This window comes from Gambusia affinis, linkage group LG13, assembly GCF_019740435.1.
Source record: "Gambusia affinis linkage group LG13, SWU_Gaff_1.0, whole genome shotgun sequence".
NCBI lineage: Eukaryota > Metazoa > Chordata > Actinopteri > Cyprinodontiformes > Poeciliidae > Gambusia > Gambusia affinis.
Genome location: NC_057880.1, coordinates 22282599 through 22307298, shown reverse-complemented (window position 1 = coordinate 22307298; position 24700 = coordinate 22282599). Strand labels below are relative to the sequence as shown.

At 41.1% G+C, this 24700-nt stretch overlaps 1 protein-coding gene across 2 annotated transcripts in view; it reads left to right on the top strand.

Annotated features, from left to right (window-relative positions):
• Window positions 1-5129: 5129 nt before the first annotated feature.
• The window catches only part of bcl11aa (BAF chromatin remodeling complex subunit BCL11A a), a 51090-nt gene continuing 31519 nt past the window's right edge, over window positions 5130-24700 (top strand). Inside the window, exons 1-2 of one of the 2 annotated variants that reach the window (XM_044135677.1) lie at window positions 5130-5714; window positions 8913-9365. In XM_044135677.1, the coding sequence (XP_043991612.1) occupies window positions 5660-5714; window positions 8913-9365 (508 nt within the window). In that variant the 5' untranslated portion in view covers window positions 5130-5659. Of the gene's footprint in view, window positions 5715-8912; window positions 9435-24700 lie in introns of both variants that reach the window. The other variant, XM_044135676.1, reaches the window with a different exon arrangement.

Sequence of the window (24700 nt, the reverse complement as noted above, 5' to 3'; positions counted from 1 at the left end):
TCTCTCTCTCTCTCTCTCTCTCTCTCTCCTATCTTGATACCCCAAAAAGAAAGAAAGAAAAAACAGAGTGATTGGAGCGCGCCGAGTTGCTCTGCTCTCGCTGCGCTTTTGCAGATTTAAGCCCCGCGTCTTATATTACCAAATCCTCTTTATTACAAGCGTGTTTACAGTCTCTTCCCCCTCCTCCTCCTCCTCGTCCTCTTTCTCTTCTCCTTTTTTCTCCTCCTTCTCCTCCTCACCCCCCACCACCACCAGCAGCAGCAGCAGCAGCAGCAGCAGCAGCCCACCTCCTCTGTACCGTATGCAACTCCAACCTTAGACAGCTGAAAGTTATTAAGCGGCCCGCTCTCACTACCGGTGTCCGCAGAAGGACAGTGGGACGAATGGATGGATGGATGGATGAAAAATACATGTTTGCATAGATGAAAACAGGGATAGATGGAAGATAAATTAATAAATTGGCATAAATTGATAAGATTTATGTCTAATAGATGGATGACAAATAAATGGATAGATATTTTGATGAATGAATTAATGAATGAACAGATGAATGGATGATAAAGGAATAGATGGATTATGATAAATGGATGAATGATGAATGAATGGACAAACAGACAGATGGATGGATGGATGGATGGATGACAAAGCAATTGATGGTTGGATTTCAAATGAATGAATGAATGAATGAATGGATGACAGAGGAGTGGATGGACATTTTGTTGGATGGATGAAAAAGGAATATATGGATGATAAGTGGGTAATGATAAAGGGATGAATGAATGACTGGATGAACAGATGGGTGATAAAGTGATGAATGGATGATAAATGGGATAAAAGGTTTTAACTTCCACAAAATAAAATAAAAAACGACTCAGACTCCAGAAAGACTCAGAAATTCACAGTTTTTCAGATTATGGGTTGTAAACAAAAAGAAAATTCTTCTAAAGTTAAAATTTTGATTTATTCTGTTGCTAAAAGAACTGAGAGATGCGCCAGTTTTAGTCATACAGAAGAAAGACTAAGCTTAATGGTTATTTTTTAATGAAGCTAATTAATTTTTTTTCTTCTTCTGCCTCTGCGTCTGTGCTGGAGTCTCATTTCGAACACTCTGTAACTGCAAATAAATCTGCATAAATACATGACAATTTTCTCAGATTTCTTGGAAACAGAACTAATTAAACTTGGCCAGTCCTTCAGAACTCTGTTGACTCTGTTGAACAAGCAGCACACCGGACAGAACTGCAGAACCAAATGAGTAAGTCAGAGAAGAACAACAACAACAATAAAAAACTGACTCCAAAAGGTTTTCATGTCTTTTTCACATATTTAATAATGTGAATCAACCCATTCTGTGGAAAATCCTTTTGGTTATTGATCTACTTGTAAATGGTGAATAGTGTTTAATCCACTGTACACAAAATTTTTAAAGAGATATTAAATTTTTCATAATCCTTCACATTTCTAATATTTGATACTCTCTCCGAACTTTCCATAGGAGCAAAACACATGTAGGAGTCTGCTGAGTCCAATTCTCAGGCAGATATTCTTAATTAATATACAATATATTTCTTAGGCTGTGACAGACTGGCGACCTGTCCAGGGTGTACCCCGCCTCTCGCCCGGAACACAGCTGGAGAAGAACCAGCAACCCTCCCGACCCCATTAGGGAAGAAGGGTGTAAGAAAATGGATGGATGGATGAATGGATTTCTTAGGACTTCGCCTCCTTCCTTTTCCAGATGCTGATGGGAAGTCTCTCTCTGGACTTCCAGATGCACCGATCCACTTTTTTTCACTTCCAATACCGATACAGATATCTGAGTATTGGTATCAGCAAATATCGATCCACTACAGAAAAACAGTGCTGAATTGACCTAAAATGTCAATCTTTGGTCCTGTTCTAACACAATAAGTACCGTAATACCTAACAAAGCAGTGCCAGGCAAAACAGATAACAGCAAATGTAAGAAATCAAACTCTGGAAACAAATGTCTGCCATTTTGGGACCTGATGTCTAAATATTCACAAGAGACTCTTGGTGAGTTTGTCTCTGTACTCTCTGTCAAAATACATCCTGTACTGTCCTTCTGCCATTTTGGGACCTGATGTCTAAATATTCACAAGAGACTCTTGGTGAGTTTGTCTCTGTACTCTCTGTCAAAATACATCCTGTACTGTCCTGAAGTTACTTTGAAGGTGCTGAACTGGGTAGATCAGCTGATTACATTTATCAGCATGATTTCCAAAAAGCCACAAGATCTGAACTAGCACAGGGAATGTGAAAACTCCAGTGTCTGTTGAGAAATCTCAAGGTTCACTTGGCAGATCTGGAGCACACAGACGTGTTGAAGATGATGAGATGGATTCATGTAACCAGCAGCAACCCACCAACGTAACTTTGCTGGGTAACACAAATGCTGTTTGACTGAGAAGAGGACAGAAATGACCAGATGTAGACGGTTAACAGCCATTAATATTGTGCCGTGTGAAGTTTAAAGTTGTTCTAACTAACTGCAATTAGCGTAGTAGGTGTTAGCCTTACCAATTCAAATGACTTATGATAAATTATGAAGAAAAAGGGCAAGATAATGTTCAAAACTCATATAAAATATAATATGATATTTTGCATTATCAATATATTTCCATTTATTTTATTTTTGATCTCAATTTGGGACAGTTGACTCTTATTAAGCATAATAAATATTATCGTGGTAGATAATATTTATATGAACCATATAACTATATTTCCTACGAGTAAACTATGAATATATTATAGAAAATACAACTCATCTATTTTAAAAGAAAATATTTTTTCCAGTCATATTGACCACTCAAGTGAGTCTGAAATACTGTGAAAGACAAATCTATTTTACACATGGAAAGTCAGGCATGACAAAAGTATAAAATAGTCAGAAATAGGCCCTGTACAATGGTTACATGCATAATAGTAAAGTAGTTTATTTACAGGTATAAAATGGAACTAGAAGGGGACAAAGTAGAAACATAAAGATATTCAATGGGTTAATAATTAGTAAATGGGCTATTTAGGGCACTAATGCTTAATTTTGATGCAACATCAAGGATAAGAGTTGGTTCTGGGCTGGATCCTGGACATTTTGCCCCTTTGCTGTTTCATAATTGTTGCTTTGGATATGTCATTGTAGATTTCTTCAGGTTTGGACAGGAACAGTCTTCATCTTATCAACCAAGGCAGGTGCCAGCAAATACAAGGCACTTCACTCGTAAATGCTGCATACCCTCTCTGTCAACTTCTGCTTTTTATAATCTACTTAATGTCTACTTTTAGGAAATATACTTATTTGAGTCTGGTAAACGATATCTACCAGAAAGAGGTTGAATATTCATTGTCTTTGCTCTCTTACCCTCGCAGGCTGGTGCCTAACTCCAGCAGCCATTGGGTGAGAGGTGGGGTTCGTCCTGAACAGGTGGTCAGTCCATCACAGGGCAACAAAGAGACTCATAATGCAAACTACTATCCACTCACACTTCTACCTCTACAGGCACAATCCCACCTCAATAACACCCGTCAACATCCTTGGAATGGACAACAAGATTCATAGAAGTACCTGAGAGTTCATTTGAACTTTAAACTGGACCGGACTCACACCTCCGACGCTCTTTATAGGAAGGGTCAGAGCAGACTGAAGAGAAAGAAGCTAGATAAAATAACATCACTATTGGACAATGTCTCCAACTCAAAGCATAAAGCTGGAGAGCTGCTTCAGTGTCAGACTGCTGCGTCCTCAGTTCATAAAGGAGCGTTGTCACAGATCCTTCCTTTCTTCTGCTGTTAGGCTATAAAACCATCACCGGTCCCAAAACCAGATGTATACAACCCTGCTGCTATTTGCAGTTCTTTTTATTCCAAATAAGTCTTTTGTTGTTATTTGCACAGTTTTATTTCCACTTCTTGTAAATTTTATTGCAGAAATACATGTGTATATATATTGTATGTATGGTCATTTTTAAAATGATCCTACTCAGTACCACATTCCTTTGGTTCAAGTATGCTACTTTTAATTATTGTGCAGTATTTTATGTTGTATTTCACCTTACTGTACTGTATGTTATTCTTAATTCAATACATTTTTTTTTTTATATTTGTGTGAAGCCACAAGCTTTGATAATCTATCACTTTGCTGCTGCTCTTACGCCAGAATTTTCCCACTGTGGGACATGATGAGGATATTTCTATTCTATTCATACCTAAGGTAAATTTAGAGAGATAATTAATATAACAGTTATGTCTTTGGACTGTGGGAGGAACCCAGAGACAATTCAACCATGAATGGGAATAACAGAAAGAGCCTAGGTTGGGATTTGAACCCTGGACCTTCTTGCTGCAGTGAAACTGTGTGGCACTGTGGGAAAAAACAAACAAACAAACACGCTAAATGAATGAGGTTTGAGTGTATTTATTACCATTTTCAAAAACACAAGGTTAAGAGGTTCCCACAAATTTGAAAAATTTTCATTTTTATTGGATAAATTAAAATCGTGATCCCCCAAATACAAGCCTGGATCTGCCTTTGGCCCCAAACGACGTTGGGCCGGCTCTGGATGTTTCCTGATATCCGGAACCTGCGGCCTGGATCAGAACATGCTGCTGTTTGGTTGTTCAACCTGTCGTTCGTGTTCCCTGCAGCCACACACACTTATTCCTTCCCGTTTCTTTTGCTCTTCCTAATGTGTACACGCTCTGGGGACACGCGTGGGTCCAGGTTATCTCTCTCTCTCCCTGTTTCTCTCTCTCTCTCTCTTTCGCACACACACACACACACACACACACACACACACACGCCCGCACACGCACACACACACGCACGCATTCAGGGCACACTGCATGCAGCAGAGTGCCCTGTTCTGCATGCACCTTCCTCTTTCTCTCTGCATATTGCTTTCATTATACATCTCTCTGCCTCACACACCCGCACACTCACACACACTCCTCCCTCCCTCGCAGTGCCTCTTGTCCGGCCCCCCTGATCTCTGTGTCCATTGGCTTGCGCTGGGTCTATTTCTCATGTCCAGCCCCCTCCTCTCCTTCACTCTCTCCCTCTCTCTCTAATGATCGTCCAATGGTGTTGTCTGTCCCTCCTCCCACTCCCCACTCCCACTCGGGTGCCTCGGCCCGGCCCATGTTTTTGTATGTCGGGTGTCCGTCCGCCGCCTGACGTTCAAGTTCGCCGGGAACGTCACGTCCGTGCACTTGAACTTGCACAGCTAAGAGGGGAGGGGTGGTGTGTGTATGTGTGTGTGCGTGCGTGTGTGTGTGTGTGTGTGTTGGGGGGTGTGGGGTGGGGGGGTGGAGGGGGGGTTTTGCCATTTTTTTCAATCTCTCTCCCCTTCTCTCTCTCCATCCACCTCACTCTCTCTCTCTTTTTTCTCTGCTCTCCTTTCTCAAAAAAGCCATGACGGCGATCCCGCGATCCATCCTCGCCTCCGCGCTATCTTTCTATTATTTCTAATTTATTTTATTATTTTGGGTTTTTTTTTTACTCCGTCTCCTCAACCTCCTCTGGTAGATGTCCAAGGCGTTGGATGAAGATCTTTTCTCTCTTTTTTCCCCCTCCTCTCCTCTGTCACCCCGGCATCTCCCCGATGTGATCCGCGCTGAACACAGCCGCTGAACAGCCACCATGTCTCGCCGCAAGCAAGGCAAACCGCAGCACCTGAGCAAACGGGATTTCTCGCGTAAGTAAACCCTCTAAAGAGAGAGTTAGAAACACTTTCGTTTCAGTTCACCCATCTGGGAGCAAAAGGGGGACAGAAAAAGGGGGGTGTTTGTGGACACCGGACACTCTAACTGGACTTTGCGGCGCGGCGACAAAGTCCGACACCTTCCGTGCGTAAAAAGCTGCCTTCCAGAAACATGAAAAGGAAGAGTGGGAGAATAAAAAAAAGTTTTGATGGACCAGTTTTAAGTTGTGCAGCTTTGACAGGCTGGTAAAGGCACCCGCTTTGGATCTCGACGGTCGCTCCGGTCAGAGCGCGTCTTCTCCGCGGAGCTCTGTGGACAGATCACCCTCTAGAATTTCGCTTCCTGCAGTGCGAGCTCGTCTACTCTGTTTTGGAATAAAAAGAAGGTGAAACTGTAAAGTGGACGTTTTTGGATCGAGCGGAAAACTCTTTATCTGAGCCAATCAAAATGATCGATTTAGTGATGTATATTTAGCTCTTTTTAACAGTGAATGCTGCTTAGATGTCCGTAAAGTTGAAGCCACGTTCTATGTTTTTGAACTAGAAATGCTATCTACAAAGAAATTTAAACATGAACAACTTGACGGAATAACTTCACTTTAAAGCTTCAGGTAAATTAATAAAAACTTAATTATCAGATGTTTGGTGTTTGAGAGAAAAACGATTTAATCCAACAGCGTTTGCCTTTTACGCACAAAGTTCATTTCTCAAAAAAAACTCCTCTTATTTGTGCATCTTAGATTTAATTTATTTGCTCACAAAAGCTTTATATCTCAATAGAAAGCCGGTGCGGGTGTTTTGGAAAACTGCGAGGCAGTTTGCAAAGTGTGCGCCTCTCTTTGCGGACCACGCGCAAGAAAACAAGCGGTTATTTAGCGCATCTTTACGTGTCGCTGCTTAATTAACATTAGAGTTCGTTGACGGGTAATCGCGTGTGTTTGGTTTGGAGATAGAGACAGAAAAAGAGTGTGTGGTGTGTGTAGGCGTGCATGCGTGTGTGTGTGTGTTTCCTTCAGAGGGGGGACAGTGCAGTGACAGTGACCCTGTCCCGTCGCTAGGAGGCAGAGCGCGATTAGAAAATCCAGCTCCAAACTTGAACCAGAGGAGTTTTACCTCCAACCCCCAACCCTCGCCCCCCCCCTTCCCTGTCTATACAGGCTGATGTCTTGCGAGCTCTTTAGAATAAAGGAAAAGCGTACAAGACGTAAGGACGGGTGGGGGGAACAAACAGAGGGGGAAGGAGGGAGCCCCCCCAACAACATCTCCCCCTCCCCAGTTCGTCTTCATCACCCCAAACCTACGTCCTCTCTCCTGGAACACCCCCCCCCATTACCCCCCCTCCCTGGTTTTGTCTGCGCTTCACTTTTTACATACATGTAGCCTTTGCACCCATTCTGTCCGCCACGCAAATTTTCTTCAGCACACAGACACACAGAGACGTTTCCAAATGTAGAAAACAGGTCTCAAAATTCAGCTACTGGAGCACAACAACAACAACAACAACAACAACAACAACAACAATAATAATAATAATAATAATAATAATAATAATAATAATAATAATAATAATAATAATAATAATAATAATAATAAATAATAAAAAACTTGGACTATTTATTTTCATTCCTGTTTCCCTTCTTATAATTTTACATAGTTCCATATTCTCTGTTTTTAAAAACACTTCGCATTTCCACTAAAGGTGCCTTTTTTCCTCCAGAAAATGTTGGATATACTTTGTGTCAACAAATATTTTCTGTCTTTTTAAAGGAACAATCTAACTGAAAAAGCATGTCTCTGTAAAGTGATGGCTGTAAATCCTGTTGTGGCATGTGAATTTAGTGAGCAGCAGACATATCCCCTCTGCTCCTTTTCTTGTTTGCTCAGCTCTAAAATTAGACACAGATGAGTGGCTTCTGCATGTTTCTGTTTTACTGAGATTTTTTTTTTTTTTTTTTTTTTTTTTAGGAATTTGCCTCCTTTTCAGTTTACAAGTTGTCTCTCAATTTCACCAGGAGCTTTTTGCAAATAGAAAACATTTATTTTTAAATAAATAAGTGGACTTAATGCTACGCCTCTTGAGGAGGTTTTGTCTAACTTAACCTGAAGATTAATCAAAGACAGGGAATATTTTGGAAGCGGTGTTCAGGGAGCTGCTGGGCCTGGAGAATCCACGTCCCAGTTTGATGTCGTTCAGGACCGTGACGTCCAGATATTTCCTTGAGGAGGGGTGCAGTCCACATTTCCACCAACCCAGCCTCTCTCCCTCCCTTGTAGATACACACTTTCCCGCAGACACTCGGCCACACATGTGTGCACACGACGCTCCGTCCCATCTCCCTGCCCCCCTTCCTGTTATCAGACCAAAATCTGTATCCAATCACCCAGATGGTGAAAATTAAAATCTATTTTTTGATTCTCAGTGGTCTTAAGTTCATTAAAATGTGAAATTGGCAGATGAGTAAAGAAGGTCAGCGCACATTAGGCTACTAGCTCAGAGTCAGACTCTTCACCTTGGACTGGAAGATTTTCTTTTAAAAGAGGGACGCTGAGTTTTAGTTGCTGCTTCCTGAGCTCTACAAGATGATTCCTTAAAAAGCACTCATGTCCACTTTTTTCTCACCTTAGGAGGGAGAAATTGGACTCTTTTGGGGTTCGGACACCAAATGAGGGAAAAGCAGAGGGACGAGTCGTCCCATTGTCCCTCCTGTCCCTCCTTCTCCTTTCGCAGCACATGTGCTGGATGTGTTTGTGACAATCCTCCGCGCTGATTAAAGGCTCAGCCCGTGTACAAACACGGACCGGCAAGTCAAACTCATCCACATATTTAGGTTTTTCAATGCATCATTTTCTAAGCTCTCCCTGTCATTGGCTATGAAATTGTTATCTTTAAAGCCGTGTGATTGGAGCTTTGCATCCATTTGGGATATTATTTCCCACCGTTTATTGCTGTGATCTGTGATCCAGATCCATCTTGCATTGTAATCACTTTTGCTACAGTTTGTGCATTTCTATTATTACAAGGCCCTCGTTCTCAGCCCCTTATTGTGTGAACCACATGTGAAGCTCCGTCTCCATGACTCTGATCCTGTGTGTGACCGTTGGGTCCCTCTCATCACATCCCACCAGGAGTTGCATCAATAGGTTGGAAATTTAAACACGAGTATCTAATTTCTCTCCCCTCTGCCTCCGCAGCAGCCGAGCCCCTCTCCACGGCCGTCGTCTCGTCGGAGGAGCTGTCGGAACGCTGCTCGGAGCACTCGGAGGACAGCGGCAGCCTCAATGGCCACCATCCGGTTCCCACTGCGGGCCGGTTGGCTCGGCTGGGTCCGGACTCTCACCCCTCGCCGGAGCAGGACCTCCTGACCTGCGGTCAGTGCCAGGCCACCTTCCCCCTGGCAGACATCTTGCTCTTCATCGAGCACAAGAGGAAGCGATGCCACGGGCCACCCTGCCTCGCCATAGGCAGGGGGCTGGACAAGCCCCCTTCGCCCTCCCCCGGTTTGGCCCTCACCCCTTCACCGGCTCTGAACTCTCTGCGTGGCCGGAGGCCGGTTGAAGTCGGGGTTCAGGCCACGCTAGCAGACGAAGACGATGAGAGGTTCTCGTCACCTCGGGGGATTTGCCCAAAGCAGGAGCCCCTGCCAGGTAAACAGAGCAACATGCATCACCTCCAGCTCTACATGAACACAGGCGCGGCAGGCTGCAGAAAAACAGGTGACTGAACGTTCAGAGCATGGGCTTGTGTGTGATTATGGCTGGATGTTCACCTGTACTTCCCCTTTTCCCTTCACTGCCCTCAGAAACAGCGCTAGTAGAAGTTTGGAGGATCTCAGACACAGATTTCTTAACCTTTTGAAAGGACAGAGGGTTTTTTTAAGTCATCAAGTTTTTACTGTAGTACAACAACCCGTCATGTTTTGTAGCTTCCGAATGAAAACATTTGTCCCAGTAAAACCAACTCAGGTCTGCTTGAACTTCACGGGTTGGACAGTAGACCAGTGAAGTGTGTGCTGCACCAACTGGTCAGGATGTAGTGTGTATCTGTTTGTGTGAGGCAGGGCTTTATTAATCAGCTGTATTTGGTGCAGAGTGTGTGTGCTTACCCAGTGTGGCCTATTCCCACTGGCCAGTGGAAAGGAGACACGAGTGCCCTTGAATTTGTTTTCCCATTGGTCAAGGCATGTGTGTGTGTTGATGCAGGATCATTTTCTGATCAGTGTGTGTGAGTTTTAGTCTTGGGAGCAGCTGAAGCGTCTCGCTGGGACTCTGTTTGTGTCTCCTGCTCTTGGTGCGCCCGCCCTCCTTCCCAGGGCGCAGTATTCTACCCGAATAAATTTGGCCCGCATCCGCTACCCTCTCGGAGTTTACCTTCACGCTGGAGAATCTTTCCACTTTCCATTTTTGAATCAAACGAGAGCCTCGCTCACGGAAATGTTCTAACACCACTAATTATTTGTTACAGTGGTATTCCCCCCTCCGCCCCCCGTTCCATGTGCATTTTAATTAGCTGCAGTTTTTAGCCATGTACTAAATTAGCTGTTGCATGGAGAGGGAGAGATGAAAAACACCCCTCATCACTCCATTTGCCGAACACAGCTCAGGAATTTGAGAAAATGAGCCCCATATTCCACGTTTGGAGCTGAACTCGGTTCCCATGATTGAAACGTTGCAGCTACGGGAACAGAGATTTTTTTGAAAATCTGTGCCATCCTTGACCTTTTCTCTCCACAACGGCAGGAACATGAGCTCGTCTTTAAGCTTATATGCTTCTCTGGTGTCGGCACGTATGTAAAACACTCACACACACGCACACACACACACGCTTCCTTACACACTCTCACTCTCGCAGACACTCACCAGCTAAACTGGGTTATTAGAGCGATTTACATCATAATAAGGGCGTCTGGTTGCTTGAATAGTGCTGCGTGTGGGAACGTCTTGGTGGGAACAGCTGTACGCTCAGACAGGACAGGAAAACAGGACAGCAGCAGCATATATCTTCTCCAGACTTGACACCACACTGAGCGGTGGACAGGCCAAGCATTATTAAAAGTTTGCCGCTTCATGAGAAGGGGGAAAACACATCTCTAAACGGTCTGTTTAAATTTACGTCTTTCCCCTTTAATTTGCCATTCTTTCTGGGGAGCTTCCCTCTCTCCACAGTGGCCAATCTCTGCAACACATTCATCCTGATAGCTGATAATTAAAGCCAGCACCCTCCAGCCGACCCCCTCCTCCTCCTCTACCCAACCCCAGCTTTCATCCTAATTGACCCCAAACTGGCAGGAGATGCAAAAAAAAAAATAATAATAAAATAAAAAAATATATATATATATTTAAATAATAATCTGCTGAAGCTGCGATTGTGGCGATCCAAAAATATTCACAGTGACACTGAAAAGAAGAAAGATGGCTTGTGTGTGTTTCTTATTTGTGACTGTTCTGTTTTATAAACTTTATAGAGCCTCTGGACAAGAGGAACAAAAGGAATCGAGATGCAACTTTTGTTTATACTGTAAGGACGGAATATATTCCAACATAATAACGCTGACTGGACATGATTTCGAGTTTATGCATCCCCATCTTTACATCTGCATACATCCTGCGTACTGTGCAAGCTGAGAGCATGTGCATTTTGAAATAATAAAATAAACATCTGGGAAAAGCTCTGCACTTACTTTGGCTTTTTTTTTCTGCTACCAACAAACAGTCCTGGCCTAGATGTTTTTTTTGTGTGTGTGATAAATGAAAAGGCAAATCATTGCTGCAAAAAAAAAAAAAAGAAGGTACCTGGCCATTAAAGCCACACACACATAAATGCTCAGTGCTCTCTTGCTTGCCCATTTATTCTATTAATCCCTAACTGAGATGAAAATTCTGATTATAATCCCTGAGGCAGTCCCTCGCTCAGAAACAGCATCGCTAATGTCTGGAAAGAGAGAGGGGTCTCTGCGTGTGTGTGTGAAGTGTGTGTGAAGTGTGAACAGCTATGTCTTGTCCTATTTCTTTTTTTCCCCATCAACAGTGGATATTATTGTGAAAAATTCTTTGGTTTGAAGATTGAAATTCAGAAGGAATTCTTTATGGATTATTTCAGCTGTAGAAACACCTCCTCCTGTTTGTTTTTTCCAAATTGATTTCCTCGTAATGAGGTGCAAGAATTTAACTCACGTGGTTTGGATGTCGAGTCGAGATGAGGCCAGTGATCTGCATTTCAGTGAAACATTGGCTGATAAGCTATCTGTATTAGCTCATTAGCACGGATTTTATCGCTACAAGAGCAGGATGATGAATCCCCCCAAAATTTCTCACATTTCTGAACCCAAAATATCCGGTCCTCCATTCCGCTCTGGCCCCGCTGAAGTGCCGTCCTGGCTTGGAGCCTCGCGCCACGAGCGTTGTTAGTCTATGATCTACTGATTAGCAATTAGCTTATCATCAGTGGCTAATGCTGCCCATCTCAGTGCACATTAGTGCATTTTTAACACCCAATCACAGTCTGGCTCTGTTTCAGAATGATCTCCCTCCATCTCGTATCCTTCCTCTGCTTTTTCTTTTCCCTTTTTCTCGTTTGGCTCCTTTCTCTCTCTCTCTCTCTCTCTTTCTCTCTCTGTCTCTCTTTGAGTCTCACCCTGATGCATTAGCAGTCAATGCAAATCCAGGACAGCCAATTGATACTGAATCAATTACAGTATGTTTGGTAGGCATGTGTGTGAGAGTGTGTGTTTCATGCTGTGGAACATCCCAGCGAGCCCAACAAAGAGATTTCACACGCTGGCTGCCATCACTAATCTTTTGTTGCTCTCCCTTTTTGTCCGCCTTTCTTTATTTCTCCACATAAGATTTTATTTAGTGGACTCGAGTGCTGCGCTGCGTTTGAACAGCGTTGGCACGGTGAATGGCCTCTCCGAATATAAACACGCTGCTGTGCGTGTGTGTGTGTGTGTGTGGAAATCATCAGCGGTAGGATAACACATGCAGTACAGGTTACTGGGACCACTGGAAAAGCTAATAATCTTCTGTAAAGGCCAGTGGTCTGCTTTGTGTTATATATATATGCATATTGATATAAACGTCACTGGGAGAAAGTATTTTGCCCCTTTCGGATTTCTTCTGTTTTTTAATCTTACAGTTTTTTTTTTTTTTAAATTAAACGAAGTAACCTGATGTGTTAAAACAATGATTTCATTTATTGAGGTTAAAAAAACCTATCCAAGCCAACATTGCCACCCCTGGTGGCAACAAAGGCCATCAAACTTTCTGGCCCAGTCTTTGTTGCAGAATTGTTTTAATTCAGCCACATTTGAGGATTTAGAAGCTTGACTGATGCGTCTAACATGTCTACATCTCAATTGTATTTATTTTCAGACCTTGATTAGGGCATTCCTGAACTCTCACATTGTTATGCTTGTTTTTTTGTTTGTTTTTGAACAATTCAATCATGCTTTGGAACACTGTCCTGCTACATAATCCAAGTAGCTTCAGCTTAAGGTCACAAACTTTGGCTCAGACATTTTCTCGCTGTCCAGATCCTGTCACTAAGTTACCCTAACCCTAAACTTTGACATGAACACCACCATGGCTGAGTGTAATTTCAACACTTGTGTTTTGAAACTACACACACACACACACACCCCCACGCACACGCACACACACACATATATATATATATATATATATATATATATATATATATATATATATATATATATATAGTTTTACTCCAGTTGGTTTCGAAAAGAAAAAATAATCCTAGTCTCTTCAAAACCTGTTTGGTTATTTGAAACATTTAAATGTGACTAAAAAAAATAAAAAGAGATAAAACCATACAAGTAATTAATTTCTAAATTACATAGAGTATAAATCTATATGTTGATGCAATCGGCCAACCACTGTCACCTCATACTTGCTCAGAAGGATGGATAGATGAAAAGTGAACTACTTAATTAATGGGAGGGCTTATGCAGATCTACCAGTTTTTACCAAATGGCATGTTAAGCTGAATCTGTTACAGTTAAATCTGAACTAGGATGTTAGTAAGTGAATCTGAATCTGTTTGTATGAGTGGATTGATTGAACTATATTTGATATGATTTGAATCAATTGTGTTGTAAAGTAAGTTGAGATGATTTTTGCTGTAAATTGTCATTTTATAAACAAACTAAGCTGGAATAAATTATTTAGTGCATTTCAGAGTGAAATGTTCAGCAATAAGAAGAAAAACAGTGAGTATGGGCAGCATGGCGATGGTGCTAAAAACAACATTTTGCTGCTTATGGTATTAGGAGCAGCAATAAAACAAAGACGAGTCAGTTGACTTGAGCTTTATCCTGCTTGGTAATTCCACAGCACACACACCCACACTGTTATATAAGACAGAATTAAAGTGTTAACTACTATAAACCTCGTCCTGCATCCTCGTCTGGCAGGTTTTCTGCTTGAATATTTATAAAGCCGAGGTATCCTGGCTTTCAGCAACTGCCGAGAAGATTTCGTTAAGCTCCTGGTTTTGAACCCTGTCCGCTTAGCGAGCACCTCCGTCCTCCTCTGTCTGCAGCTCTCCTTTCTCTCCCAGACTTGTGAAGCTTGAGGCCCGGGCTGAGGTAACCCTGATGACATCCCGACAACATCACCAGTGTTACTTGTGACTCCTCCGGAGGCGCAGAGGGGGATCATGCAAGCGGTTTCTTAGGCTTTGCAGTTTGAAAAAAAAAAAAAAAAAGAAATAGTGGTCAAAACAAAGGATTGAGATTAAAGCTAAGGCTGAATGTGATCCTGACTGCGACCTTTGACTTCTTTGTGGAGTAGCTGAGAGATTCCCTGTGGTGATCATTAGATTCCTGCACATATGTACAGCAGGTTGCTTTGATCCTTGTTTTTTTTGGTGTTTTTTGTGCTTATGGCGTTGATTGGTATTTATTTTCCTCCAACAAATCTTGTTCTTGCAGAGAACGTGATGCAAGGCAAATAACGTGGCAAAAGAAGATAAATTGATGATCAACAGTCATTAATAATGTATTAGTGTTAAATAGCAGCCGGTAGTGCTATTGAAAATCAGATTTGTCAGTGCAGATGCTGACGGCAAAGTGCTCCATGTACGGTGAACCAAACCAGGGCCGATTATTGAGGTATATCAAGTGTTTAGAAAATTTGCTTAAAAAAAGTCAGATGAATTTTCAATTGTAATTTTTGTAGGGCCTTCCAATGAGACAGAGTGAAATGTTCTCTGGCTGAGAAATCAATCTCTAATATTACACCATGTTTCTGTGCATTGCTAGTCAGATGGCTAAAAGTATGTTGATGTACAAAACATCATGTGAAAAGTACAGAAGCGTAATGTAATACTGTCATAAAGCCACGTCACAAAACTGCTAAAATGTTCCGCGATTCTGTTCATGTGGTTTAAAAACCTTTAAATGAGATGCCAGAGAAATCAGCAGAGTTTTCTTTGGCTGTATGGAGCATAGAGCAATGCTGCTACTGCACACTGGTGGGCAGGAGGCTGAAAGCCCCCTCTGAAAGAGTTCCATGTTACTTACAAAAACACAAATTTAGATGTTGAGGAACATTTTTGATCACAAAAAAGACAGTCATGTTGAGGAAGTTAAATAATCACTATCATTCTTATTATGGTGCGAGTGGGATGTCTGTTCAGCAGCCGACTTCAGTAGCTAACAGCTAAAATCTTTGTTACTCTATGAAAAGCAGAATGACAAATAGGATAAATGTCTTATGTTTTTTTTTTTACTAATAATCTATGAATAAATGAAATCGATCATAAAATTGTAAATGTATCAATCTTTTGGCAGCAGGAAAAACTTGTGCATAAATTATTCAATTATGTTTTAATGCTATAAAATCTTATCATATCAGATTAATATTTTGTGAGATCTCATTCCAGCCCATGCCATGCTGGAAGTGATGCTTTTTTTCTGGGTTTGGAATAAATAGAAGCAGAACAGGAAAAGGACAGCACCACCATGATGATGAGGAAATGACAAAAATATAAAAAATCCCAAGGAAAAGACGTCAGACTGCCCACACGTTCTGACTGACGGCTGTTCTCTGAGAAGCGCGACGCTGACGCACCAAAACAGCAACAACGGTCAGCAATGATGACAGATGTGTTAAAAAAGAAAATAAAACAACAATAACAATAAAAGGGAAAGATCTCCAAGCTTTTTTTGGCTGGCTGGCAAACTTTCCCAAAGCAGTGACAGGGTGGGATGAGACGTTGGAAGTAGGAGGATTATTTCCCCGCGGTGGTGGCGGCGTGTCGGTGACGTCAGGTCGACCCGCTCTCTGTGAAGGAGGATTGTTTATTGATCCGGCTCTTTGTGTTTATGCAAGTGCCTCGACATCCATGCTACATTTACTTCTTGGTGGTGAGAGGGAAAGCTGCTGTTTTTGGCCGCTCACTTTGTGTGAGTGTCTGTTCCAAGGCATGCACACACACAGGGGCTGCACATGTAGCTCAGCTCTCTTATTATGTTGAAGGCTTGTACATAAAACTGTTTATACACTACAAAGCTTATTTATATAGGCCACTGGATTACAGACTGGCTTTATATACCACACACACACAGACATACACACGCATACATACGCACATAGACTACTTATGTATCCATTCGTCAGTGTTACCTGTCATTACTTACATCAGTTGTGTGTTTCAGTGTGAGTTCTTGCAGGATAGTCCCTGTTAAAGGCAGCGAGAGCTGAGCTGGCAGTGTGTGGGTCTCAACTCTGATTTCTTGCTTCCAGTTTGGCTGAACTGCTACTTCGGCGTATGACCACACTATATGTAGCTGCTTATGTAAGCAGAACACAGACTGTGCACACATCACTCTGTATGAGTCAGTCTAATTGTTGAGTTTTGCATCCTGAGATTCAGTCGGCTTCCTCCCGTCGCGGCGACCATCTCCTCCTTCTTTACACATCTTTCTTCTTGGCATGTTGTAAACAGATGGCGTTTTTAGCTTCAAACATATCGCTGCAGTTGCATCTGAAGCTTTTTACCTGAACACTCACAGAAAAACAACCCTGGCTATAAAATCTTGTCCAGACAATACAAACTGATCATCCAACTCTGACAGTAGAAACGAGAAATTACGAACAACGTATTGACATTAATATGAATTGACAAATTAAATTACACATTGGCTTGTTCTAAAATGTTCTGTGGCAAAACTTCCTTCTACCACAAACCTAATTTTCTAATTAGTTTTTTTCCTTTGGTGTAATTTGATAAACTTCAAATATATAGACGGTTGCAATAATATCCCATTGATGTAGTTGAACCATGTGATTCAAAATAAGAATTACATGCCTATATTTTCCTTTATTGGTGATTTTTTCTAGTTTGCACATGGTCAACAACTATACACATAAGCTCAAACATATAAATACACCCTTCACTAGTTCATTTAGTTGCATGCCCTTAAGTAAATTTCTTTCTCATCCGCTCAGTATTTGAAGTTTTATATTTTATGGCTACCAACATCCGTTTCTGGACTGATTATAAGCTCAGACTCCAAATCACCGTCACCAGCAGAAGACCTGACTTTTTCCCGATAATTTGCGGTAGCTCATTTGAATTTTAAGCGCTACTTTAATCTTCAAAGCTCAGATAGCTTTATGAATATGCATGCAATGGGCAGACTTTAGTTCATTACCTTGTTGTAAATTCTAATGACCATTAGGTCCTCACAGTAATTGCCAATTGTTTTGCATTTTTGATTGGGCTATTACCATGCGCATTGGAGGCGCACATCAGCCACGCTTGTCAGAGCCGGCATGTCAGGAGGTGTTTGTGTGTTTTAATGCCTCTTTGTGGATATGTGTGTGTGTTTTTATTCATTCATGCCTTAGGTTAGAGATATGTATGTGTTTTTCTAGACTAATATAAATGAAAGTAGCATTTTTTAATTGAAACAGTGACTGTGGAGTGAGCCAGAGATTGGATGCGTTTAATTTGCATGATGTCTTCTCTGTTTCCCCCTTACACTTCTTGTTTTTCACAAACACACTGACAAAGATCACCCAGCGTGAACCATCTGGCTCTCCCCTGTACATTTAGGTCCTGACATGTTGGAAAAGATTTCTCAATGCCCACATCTCTTTCAGTCTTTCTGCTTCTCCTTGAACAAACTCGTGTCAGATACATCTCTTTTTTTTCTTTCCTCCATCCTTCCTCATCTCTATCTTCAGCTGCCATTTTGGAGCTAGTGATTCGTCTTCCTAATTGACTTTCTCTTCAACCGTCGGCAAAAACTCTTTAAAAAAGAAGGAGACAAAGAAAATGCATCCTATTGTTCTGTCGTTAGCAGGAAAAATGCTTCTGTTTCTGCAAGCTGCGTGTGCAGAAACACACTCTATTCCGCCTTTTGTACTCAGGTACCTATGTTTCTTTTTTGTGAGAGCAAGACAAAAAGAAGAGTCAATAAAGTAAATCAATTTTCTTTCACTAATAAAGCCTGACAATTAAGAAAGTAGAAACAACAAACAAGAAGCAGAACACAGCCATTAATCTCTTTGTTTTCCTCTTTATTGTTTTTTCTCTTTCATCTCTAAACCTCCTTTCCTAACCTCTCACTCTCACAGAGACACTCCTGCTTTTCCTCCTATTCTCCTGGTTTGTGTACAAGCGCTATGAGCGAGATATGGGAACCTACGTACCGATGAAAAGGAATTCTTAATTGCTCAGGAATGAGCACTGTTGCAAACGGTGTTGTAATGGTTGAGTGAATGCGTGTGTGTGTGTGTGTTTCGAGGTGCTGTCTCCGGTGGGACTCACAAGACCTGTTTCCTGAGGTCTCTTTTAGCCCCCTTACAAATACATCCATACACACTCACCTCTGGCTGCTGTTACTCACTTCAAAGTTGTTAATATTCAGTTGGGAAACTGTATCCAGAACACAACTAAATTATTAAGCGTATGAACTTTTTAGGCAGTAAGATGAACTGATGCGCCACATCTATGAGATCCTCCTTGTCTTTGCACATGTGTGTGTGTATGTGAGCATGCACATGCCCTCTCCTTCTGCCTAGTGCCTGGTCTTTGGCCAAGGGCATGCATAATTGATCCCGTGCCCGCGATCATTTTCTTGATGTAATTGCCCGCGTAAGATATGATGAAATCTAATGGATAATTCATCTTCAACACCCCCCTCCTCTCTTATCCGACCCCCACCCCTAAAATGGATAAAGAGCTGCTAAAACGTACCTTTTAAGCTTTTCTGTCTGAGTCTGTGGGTGTGTTAGTGGGCACAGAAATACTAAAGCATCCACAAACATAACTATTAACATTCTTTTTTTAATAAAAATCTGTGACAGTACGCAGATGTTGAATTGGCTGTGGCTCAATCAAACTAAAAGTGCACTGAAAATGCTTATTCAGATTCTCTTTAAGTTTGTGAAAAAAACCAAAGCGTCAAGGCAGGCAGCTTAAAATCAACCCAACCTGATTCGCTAAGCAAGCTAGTCAAGTTCCCATGTTAGCACACTTGCGTGATCATCGTTCATGTAGCGATGACAGAGTATCTGTGCAGTAAGGTAGGCAGAAATACACAGAAATCACGTCTTTGCAGTGTGTAATTAACACAATGTTGCAAACGGAAAGAGTTACACTGCATGCCACAAATGTGTTTAATTTAAATTTTACTTAAAATTTTGGGTTAAAATTTTGAAAAGTAATAGGTAGGCCTGTCATGATTACAAATTTCTTCCTAATGAGATCTGCCCAGATGCAACCCAGGAGATTCCCTGATCAGATTCCTAAACCAGCCCAACTAACTCCCTTCGGTAAGGAGGAGCAGCAGCTCTACTTTGGGCCTAACCCTTGAGGAAAAGTCTATTTTCTCATCTCCAAGTATGAGTCCGGCCAACATATACAGAAAGTCATGCTCTGAAGGAGCCAAAAGAACCCCGTTATCAAAAAAGCAAATGTGCAACTGATGTTTGCTGTCTTCTCCACAATTGCATATTAAGATCCTTAAAATTAGCACCTCAAACAGGTCCAGTGAAATGTAGCATTAAACAAATAAAATATGATAATGAAAGCAGACATACTTTCATGAAAGATTACAAGATCCTAGGCTTGGGTCAAAAGAAAATCATCTGTATTGTTTATTTTCATTTGAAAATTCCTGACACACAATCATTCAACCACAGCTGCAGTATAATTAAAAACTGAACCAACCATCACATGAAGAGCACATCCTGTCCCTACCAAACTACAACAACCAAAATTAATTGCTGGGGCATCAAGACATGGGCTTTAGTGTTAAATTGAGAGTAAAGCATGAAGTATTCCACGGGAAAGCCTGGATGAAATCCCACATGCCCCTTTTTTCCCTTCTCCCTTTTTTTCTACAGTTTTCCATTGAACTCCAGATGTGTTTCAACACGCTCTGAACTGTAGTCACTGCTTTTCTTTCTCTCCTGAATACACTCTCACAGAAGGATTGTGGACTTAACATGCTTTTTAGCTTTTGTTTGGCTTTTATCTTCTTGTTGTCTCAAGCTGGCTTCAGAGTGTTTGTTTGTAGGTGCTCTCCAAAGGTTGATGTACATGTGCAGCAGACCCCTACCATCCTGCCGACGGACTGACGGGACAAAAGGACGCACACACAGTGTTTATCTTTGCAGCACGAGGGAAATTCAGGCCCCAATCTGTACTGCCCCAAGAGGTGTTGAGAGAACTGAGGGAGGAGCTTAGGTGGGGGGGCAATAAAAAAAGCTAGATATGGAGAGATGAGGAGGAGAGGGCATGGGGTAGAGTGTCCTGGGGGATAAGGGGGAGAGAAAGGGAGAGAAAGAGAGACAGAGGGGGTAGAGGGAGGAATGGCTGGGTCCCGGCACTCTCTGTCCATTAACAGATGAACTTGGCCAGCGTCCAACTGTTTGATGAGACGGGTGTCGCAGGGCTGCGTGTATAATGGGTGGGTGTTGGGGTTACACACACAGTCACGCATGCACAATTACATACACCCGCTCCAGCTCCGCATTTCAAGTTCCAAAAACAAGCTCTCATTCCCATTTCGTCCACCTGCACACACACCTTCCCCCCAAACACACACACACATTGAGTTCAATAGAACAGGCTCTGACTGGTTTGCTGGCATAAAAATCCAGATTTCTCTTTTTAAAAAAGGCATAGCAAGGTGGAAGGGTAACTATAAGGTTAAAAAAGACACAGAAAGATGGACAAAAACACTGCTGATTTCCACCAAAGCTTCTGACCTGCTGAGTCTTTCTCCTCAACACACTGGGTGAGAAAAACAGAGAAAAATGCACCGAGAGGAAGAGACAGCTGAGGAAGGTGAAAGCAAGGCAGAAAGAATACTTAATAAAATAAAATAAACATATTTTCAACTTTTCTTTTCAGTTTTTTGCTCCTGTAACCAACTGTGAATTAACAGTGCCAGAGTTTGCTGATATTGCCAGCAACAAGTTGGGTCAGAACTTGTATAAGGAAGGAAGGTCATTCACAACCCAGCTGCTATCCAGCAGGTTATGTGGGTTTCATTCCTTGCCAAAGGGCATATCCGTGTCAGTTGGCTCTTTGCCTGAAAGTTGATGGAAAAGTAGTTAGCACAGGTTTTGTTCCTAACTGACACAGCGTTGGTTTACATCTGACTGATGGATCAAACAAAGTCGAAGAAAGTATGTATAAGTACTGAGAATTTTGTTTTTTTCTGCTCAGTCACATCCATCACCTAGCTGCCTTGCTCGAAAATAGGTGGGTAGCATTCAACGATACTTTTCCTTTCTTTTTTTTCAAAATATCATTCAGGTTGATTGAGATGGCAAAGTTTGTTGATACAGCTGATTTTCTCTCACTTACTCTTGTTGAACGGTCAGTTTTATCTTTTGAATTGTTTTGATGTTGTAAAAGTCATTTGCCAACTTATTTATTTCCCTTTTTTCAACTTTCAATAACAAAAGAAAATCTGTTAGGACAATAAAAGTGTTTAGACTGGATTGGATACTCAAAATCCTATATAATAAGATAGACTATTGAATTTGCGGCAGGACTTGAATGTTGGTGTTCACATACACTCTCTATTGTCTGTGACTGAGCTTGAGCTATTTAGTATATATAAAAGGGTAAAAGTTTCAGGACATTGTTTCTTTTACTTCATAATCAGATTCAGCTTTGTGTTGGTCCTTCATCCAGCACCACAATAAGATATCTAGAAATATATGATTGTAATGTGACAAAATTTGAAAAAGCTTGAGAGCTATGGATGTTTATCTTGTACAGGTGTGCTGTATACAATTCCTTTGAATGAGAGTAAAATGTATCTGATTTGGAGTTTCCTTATTTTCTCCTCCTTGAAACCTGCACATGTAAAGTGTTAACAGTGAGAGTTTCATTAATGAAAAATTACTACATATAAACATAATCTCCAACTGCATCTCCTATCAGCATGCTGATGTTTGAACCAGATCAGGCTCTGTAATAATTATTACATTAACACTCAGTGTACTTATTGATGGATCACATGTGTCTTCACACTCTGCCTTCATTTTGAGACAGGTGTAGAGTTTCATTTAAAACAAAGGCCTTAGAATGTGGTTTCACCACAGGATGTGCTGTGATGTTCATACACACGTTTTCTTGTTTTCATGCATTGTAGGGATCCATTTGCACAACATATTTTGTGGGAACCATTCTTTCTAAACACACACAATGTATCTTTATTCTGTTTTAAGTTTCTTCATATGCGTATTATACTCACTCAATACACAAAAAGGATCATTTTAATTTTTTAGTATATTTGCAACCTTCCTCTTTTGCACCACATGCTTATTTACAGTAAAGTGTTATTTATTTTATTCTGTTTTAAGTACCTTCATATGCATATTGTCCTCACTTAATACAAGAAAAGGATAATTTTAATTTTTTTGAGTATATTTGCAACCTTTTTCTTTTGCATTGCATTCTTACTTAAAGTGTTGTCTAAAAATGTCCCAGTTATATAGATGAGATAATTTTATTTGAGAGAATGAAAAACAATTTGAATGCATTAAAATGTGTGTATATATATATATATATATATATATATATAGTTTTTTTTTTTTTGCCCACCAGGGGTCTTTTTGTGGGCTCTAGTGTCCCTTATACAACAGTGGGCTGACAGGAAAGGGGGAGAAAGAGGGGGGAAGACATGTGGCAAATGTCGTCGGGTCCGGGAATCGAACCCCTGACAGCCACGTTGAGGACTGAGGGCCTCCAAACGTGGGGCGAGCTACCCTCTACGCCACCGGAGCACGCCCCTAAAATGTATATTTTGGCACATTTTTGTAGAGGTGTAGCGATTTTGCACAGATGTCCCAAGGTCATTCCCTATGAGTCATTGACATGATTGTGAGAGCAGTCAATGATAGGTCAGGTAGGAACACTGACCTTATATTTGGTCTGTTGGGCTTCACAGCACATGTAGCCTGCGCTGTGACCTGGATTCAATAAACTAAACAAACAGAAACAAGTGCAATAAACACAACACAGTCTGTCTGTGCAAGAAAGAGTTTTGGAGTCACTCCAAAAGACCAATTATTTAGTCATTTTCAGATGAGTGTGTTTTTTTAGATACTATTCAGAACCAAAACTGACTCTTTGGGAGCCAGGTTTTCAAAGAGTTTGATATTTTTTTAACCGTTTTGTACTAATTTATGTTCCTCCATAAGGCATAAAAATACATCTAACTGGATGTAGGTCAAATATTTTCCTGCTTCCTGTTTTACTAACTTAAGATATGCTCATTACTTTCATATGTTTATTACATTCCACATTTAGCTCATAACTTTAGTAAATTATTAAGCATCCATATTTTGAGAATGTAGTTCAATTCAAATTAAATTCAAAATATTTCACTGATCCCAAAGGAAAGTATTAGATTGATCCAAGGGCATTGAAAAACATAAGGTCATGCTGGACAAGATCTGAATATAAAGTTCAAACCAAAATGTACTATCAGCTCTAACCAGTTTTGTTGCATGATGCTTCAGCGTGCGTGTTGGGAACAGTGTCTTCAGAATGATGTGGAGTGATAGTTTTATATGTGTATATATATTTTTAAATGCAAAGATTTACTCTTGTAGTCTGGCTTTATTGTAAAAGTGCTTCAAAGACATAAAAACTAGACTCTGCAGTAAAATAGGATGGATCTTCCGCAGATTCCTGCAGAGGCAGCAGCACAGGTAATTCCAGTTGCTACGTTTTGGAGAGAGTTAAGTTTCCAGATAGGAAGGTTTATGAACAAATTTTTTTCTTGATATCTGCCATTCAAAACATTTTTAAATACATTTTTTAAAAACTTACAGCTTAGTTTATCTGCAAATTTATGTCATAATAAAACCCAGTAGTTTAAATTCTACCTAACAACTCTGCCTGAAAGCTTTAAATCCAGCTCTTACAACAGATTTTATATTCCAGAGATTTCTCATATGGGGATTTGCATCATGGTGCTGGCATCGAGGCTAGGATCATTGACCACCGCTTCAAATCCTATATGGGTAGACCATAATTAAACATACACATGGAGGCGCTGCCTAAAGGCTTGTAAGTGGTGCTACTTAACGGTCCAACCTTTGGCTATGTCTGCTCATCCCCCTCCTGTCCTGCAGGTTGTTTGTGGCAGCATTTGCTGCATTAAATATGAGAGCTGCCTGGCTTGGAGCTACTATATTGGCTACTTTCTTTTCTCCCTGCGCTGTAATCTTATGTAAACACAGAAATCAGCTCTCAGCTCACTCTGGCAGATGCAGGCCAGCAGTGATGTCCCACTGTGATATATCCTTTTAAAACCTGGATTAAAAGTTTTGCAGCAGGAAGCATTTAAGGGAGAAGAGATTATGCAGGAGTTTGGGCACCTGCTGACATCTCTTCGATGTGTTGATGCAAAAAAATTAAAATCAAACGTTAGTCAAAAGGGTATTTTTTTTGTGAATATGAAAAGAAGTCTAGACAGAAG